Here is a 5,437-nt window from a genome sequence, read left to right on the forward strand (position 1 = left end):
GAAAAGATGAACCATAATGATAATTAAATAATAAAAAAAGAATATATATATATATATATATATATATACACGCATTATTTTCGTCGTCAATAATAATGAAGAAGGAAAAGATGCCTCATAATAATTAAATAATAAAAAGTGTTATAATAAAAATACTAAATCTGTATTCTGTATAAATATATACAGTAAATATCTCTATAAATCTGTAAAATGTTGACAAAAACATGACAAGAAAAAAATAATCCAGTCAAACTAATTTGTCTAAGATGGATCAGCTGTATATTACAACCTACATCAGACACTGTGAAGCAAATCCACAGGTGAACTGATAATAAATGACACGCTCAGATTGAGCGGCTCACATTGTGAACATGCTGCTGCCGTAAAAACAGGATGCAATATAAAATGTATCATTTCTATAAATAATGTACTTCAAAAACACGGCCATACGAAACATTAACATATAAAATACAGCACGTCAATCCATCACGGAAATTGCACTTTAAAAATCTCTTTAAATACATCCGAGCTGCGGTGCCTTCGAAGAGAAACTGGCACACTTTCAAGGTTGAGACTGCATGTCGATTTACAAGGATGAAGTCAAATTTGAATGAGCAGAGCGAGGTCATGCAAAATTCTGTTTGTTCTGTATATCAACTAAAAATGTTTCCTGATGCAGCAGCTTTACGATGCCAAGAAACACATCTGATAAAGAAAGGGCACATAGTGTCTTACCGCAAACACACACTAAACACGACTCGATGGCATTCGTGGGCTTTAACGAGATTAAACTGGATCCATGTGACCCCTTAAAACAGCTCACCCTGCTGACATGACGCACATTTTCACTTACGGATGAAACTTTGGCTTACCGTCCAATTATAAAATGCGGCAAGGCAATTAGAAAAGTCCCAAGTGACATCAACAGGCAGCCGATGGCGATGATCTTCGGACGGTGAAGTTTGGCACCAAAGTAACTCACGAAGGCGATCACCAACAAGTTACCTAGAAGCAGAGAATGGGAAAAACAGTTCGGATAAACATTTAATGATATGGAAATTGCAATTGAGCTGAACGGGCTTTATTAATTAAATTATTTCTCAGAAAATCCAAATAAAAAAGCATGAACTTAAGTAAGCAACTAACCTTAAAGTGACAGTTCCCCCCAAAATAAAAATTCTGTCATCATCTGTCTTAAGTTGTTCCAAACCTGTACGAGTTACATGGAACACAAAAGAAGATATTTTGAAGAATGCTGGTAACCAAACAGTTGACGGTAGCCATTGGCTTTATAGTGTAGAAAAAAAAAACTATGGTAGTCAATGTCTACCGTCAGCTGTTTGGTTACCAACATTCTTCAAAATATCTTCTTTTGTGTTTAAGAGAAGAAAGAAACTAACACAGGTTTGGAACAACTTGATGGTGTGTGAATGATGACAAAATGTTCATTTTTGGATGAACTATCACTTTAATGCAAGCATATGAGGAAGATCAGAAGATCACTATATAGACCACAATCTTCACATATTTATGTTATTGTACAAAGGCTTTTAAGGTCATTTTTAGCTTTAATCTATGACTGATATATTGATTATTTTTTCATTTTGAGATCATCTCTGAACAGAAGACGTGATCACACCTAAAGTTTAATAATCCACTAATGGGTTGTGTACATTTTCTGTTTCCAAAAATGTTAGGGGATATTAAAGGAAAAGTTCACCCAAAAATTAAAATTTGTTGAAAATTCAGTCACCCTCAGGTCAGTCATGATTTAGATGTTTTTGGTTCTTTAATCAGAACAGATTTGGAGGAATGTCGCATTCCATCACTTGTTCACCGATGGATCCTCTGCAGTGAATGGGTGCCGTCAGAATGAGAGTCCAAACAGCTGATAAAAACATCACAATAATCCACAAGTAATCCACACCACTCCAGTCCATCAGTTAATGTCTTGTGAAACCAAAAGCTGTGTGTTTGTAAGAAACAAATCCATCATTAAGGCAAGTCAATTGCTTCCACCATAACATTGCTTTCTCCAGTGGAAAAAGTGGTCTTGTCTGAATCAGGAGAGAAATCTGCACAGATCAAGCACTGTTTACAAGCCAAAACAGCTCTAAACAAACATGTGGCTGGATTTTGATGTGAGAGACAACAGGAGATGGACTTTTTACACTGGAGGAAGTGTTATTATGGATTATGGACTTGGCCAGAAGCGAGGGTTTGAAGTTAAAAACATCTAAATGCTGGATTTGTTTCTTCCAAACATGCAGGTTTTGGCTTCTCCAGATGTTAATTGATGAACCGGAGTGGTGTGGATTACTTGTGGATTATTGTGATGTTTTTATCAGCTGTTTGGACTCTCATTCTGACGGCACCCATTCACTGCAGAGGATCCATTGTTGAGCAAGTGATGCAATGCTACATTTCTCCAAATCTGATGAAGAAACAAACTCATCTACAAGTGAATTCTCAGCAAATTTTCCTTTAATAGGTGAACAAGTGTAAAATGAAAGCAATTCTGATTATGTATTATTTGGTACTGGAGTGCATATTATACAGGCAATAAAACCCCCATTATGATGACCCGTGAACGCACGTATCCGCTCCACAAACTCTCCGAACAAGACGCTTCCCAACTGATTTCTACATGATTGACCTCTTTGTCTGTGAGTTAGATTTATTGGCAGATTTACTTGGTTTCTGAGCTTCACGGCTCCATGAACGGAGGTCTTTGTGAGGACGATTATAGCACAGTTCTGTACCCAGCGTGGCGTTCAGGACATTTCACGGCTTTAATGGGAACAGGAATTCTCAGACATGTAGACCATGGCTCAGTTTGTGAGGTCAGCCTAACCAAAAAGAAACAACTCACCCAAACATTTACAAAACACACACAATGACACACAGCAGCCTTTGTTTGGCCTGTTTCTAGCACTTGTTGATAACGGGGACGCAAGGGAGTGAGACAGTGATGCTAACTCTGACACATGATCTCTGCGAGGCTTCACGCCGTTTCCCGCTCCTATGGAAACACTGGTTGCTAGGGCCACGTGAGCGCCGGCTGCAGCAGTGTGAGCAGGGTTTAGGCTCGCTTTCACTACTCTAGATTATGATTTTACATGCACAAAGATGAATAAAGAGCTGAGTCACTTTTGAAGCTTGTTGGAATAAAACGTTGATTAAAACAATCTTTGTATGGCTGCTTTGAGGCATCCCTTACAACATAACAATATTTTTTTATTTTAATCCTGGCATCCCTGCACACCGGAAAAGGTCAAAACATTAAGTGATTAAGATTTTGGGATAATCTTTATAATAATTAATAATAATATAATATGTTAATAGTAATATGTGATAAAAATTAATTATATAATATGATTAAATAATAGATTAATATCAACATTTTATTTAGTAAATATTATATTTATATTTAGACAAATATTTGTAATTTTATTCAGCGAGAATGCATTAAATAGATTCATATTTATATTTTACTTTTTGTAAATATTATATCTACATTTATTATATTAATATTAGTCATTTTATTCAGCAAAAATGCATTGAATAATTCATATTTATATTTTGTTTATTTTGAAAATACTATATTTATATATATTTCCTAAATATTTCTACTTTTATTCAGCAAAAATGCATTAAATAGATCAATATTTATATTTTTTGTAAATATTACACAGTATTTACATTAATTCTATTCATATTCGTAATTTTATATAGCAAGAATGCATTGAATAGATTACTATTTACATTGTATTTGTATTGCAAATATTATATTTATTTTCTAAATAATTCTAATTTTATTCAGCAAGAATGCATTAAATAGATTATTACATTGATCAGATTGATTAATCAAAAGTGACAGTAAAAGACATCTGTAATTTATAAAGATCTATTTCAAATAAATGCTGTTTTTTTTAACTTTCCATTTATCAAAGAATCAAAGATTACGACTGTGATGCAAACAAGTACCCTGGTAATACCATATTTTCTTTGGGACCATGCTATATATCAAATAAAGCCTTTTATTGCAATGTAATAATTTATGCATGTGTAAACCAATGCAATTTGCATTTGTGAAGACGAGCGCTTTACGCTGCATTTGTGGCTTGTTTAAGGCGTTTGCAGTTGCGTAACTGTCCGATCTGTGGGACGACTGCACTGCAGACGATGACAGGCGTAAATTGCAGCACACATGGTGCGTCTCAGTATTATTTTGCAGATGCCGTGAAAGGCTAGACGAGAGCCTTGGCAACTACTTGGCGGAGGTTACGGGATCGAAACGCAGCGAAAGGTCTGCTGACGCATGAAGATCCGGTTCTTACCTATTTCAAAACTGCCATCAATGACACCTATTAAGTAACTGGGGATGTCGAAGCGTCTTTCCAGCTGAGTTATTGTGCTTTTCATATAGCTCCCGGATAATGCCTTGGCGAAGTAGGCAAAGGACAAGGCCACGAGGAACATCTGTAATGAGACAGAAAGAGAGAGGTTTTATTCAGCAGATGTTGCACGCACAACTCGCACTCTCCCTCATTAACCTATTTTTGGACATGGAAGCAACTCTTCATTAATATGCATTTAAAATCGTAGGGGATAAGAGAACCGGAGTAGAGATGGAGGGGGGATGAATTTCTCAAACTGCATTGCATTATGGGTAGTGGGGACAAAAAGCGGATTAGGGGAGCTTATGTCACGCTCTTGAGCGATGCTACTGCATTCAACCACACTGACTTAAGCCTCCATATGAGAAGAACAAGGGGAAAAATGAGTCGCTGCTTTTGATGATGAAATGCAGACACTTTTATCGTCTGTTGCTGGGGTTTCTGGCCCAAAATCATCAGCATTCGCAGAGTTTTGCCTCGGCACAGCGGTGCATCTTCACTCTTGTGGGGTTTCCCGTACATATGCACACTCCCTGCATCCAAATTAATAATCAACAGAAACGTGGAGAAGAGAAGGGTGAAGAAGCAAAAAGAAGAGGGGGGAAAAAAGACGAGGCTAAAAGAGAAGAGAAGAGACGAGAAGCCTTTGATGATCAAATCGTCAGCTATACAGTCGTCTTTCAACCAACACTTGAATTTTCCATGTACAAAGATGGAAAAAAAAGAGCTGAATCACTTTTTGAAGCTCATCGGCAGAAAACTTCATTAAAACAATCTTTTTTATGACCGCATAAAAGTCCTTTTATAAACTGGTTTTTTATGCATCCCTGAATTTTTTTAATCATCACTATAATATTAATAAATAATTTTTATAGTAGATTAAATTATATATATTTATATAAATAAAAAATATAAATTAGTATAATTACAATAAAATTATAAATAATATAAAATGATAATTTATAGTATAACAAAATTATAAATAAAATAAAAATATGTATTAATATTCTAATTATAATTTTATATATTTAATATTC

General features: G+C 35.3%; 1 protein-coding gene across 4 annotated transcripts in view; it reads right to left on the reverse strand.

Annotated features, from left to right (window-relative positions):
- Window positions 1-5,437, reverse strand: part of LOC107708018 (solute carrier organic anion transporter family member 1C1-like) — a 33,912-nt gene that overhangs the window by 15,595 nt on the left and 12,880 nt on the right. For 3 of the 4 annotated variants that reach the window (XM_016512165.1, XM_016512163.1, XM_016512164.1), the window contains exons 3-4: window positions 4,341-4,482; window positions 873-1,005 (exon numbers count right to left, since the gene is read on the reverse strand). In XM_016512165.1, the coding sequence (XP_016367651.1) occupies window positions 873-1,005; window positions 4,341-4,482 (275 nt within the window). The remainder of the gene's footprint in view (window positions 1-872; window positions 1,006-4,340; window positions 4,483-5,437) is intronic. The other variant, XM_016512166.1, reaches the window with a different exon arrangement.

This window comes from Sinocyclocheilus rhinocerous, unplaced genomic scaffold, assembly GCF_001515625.1.
Source record: "Sinocyclocheilus rhinocerous isolate Xijiao unplaced genomic scaffold, SAMN03320098_v1.1 scaffold475, whole genome shotgun sequence".
Classification (NCBI taxonomy): domain Eukaryota; kingdom Metazoa; phylum Chordata; class Actinopteri; order Cypriniformes; family Cyprinidae; genus Sinocyclocheilus; species Sinocyclocheilus rhinocerous.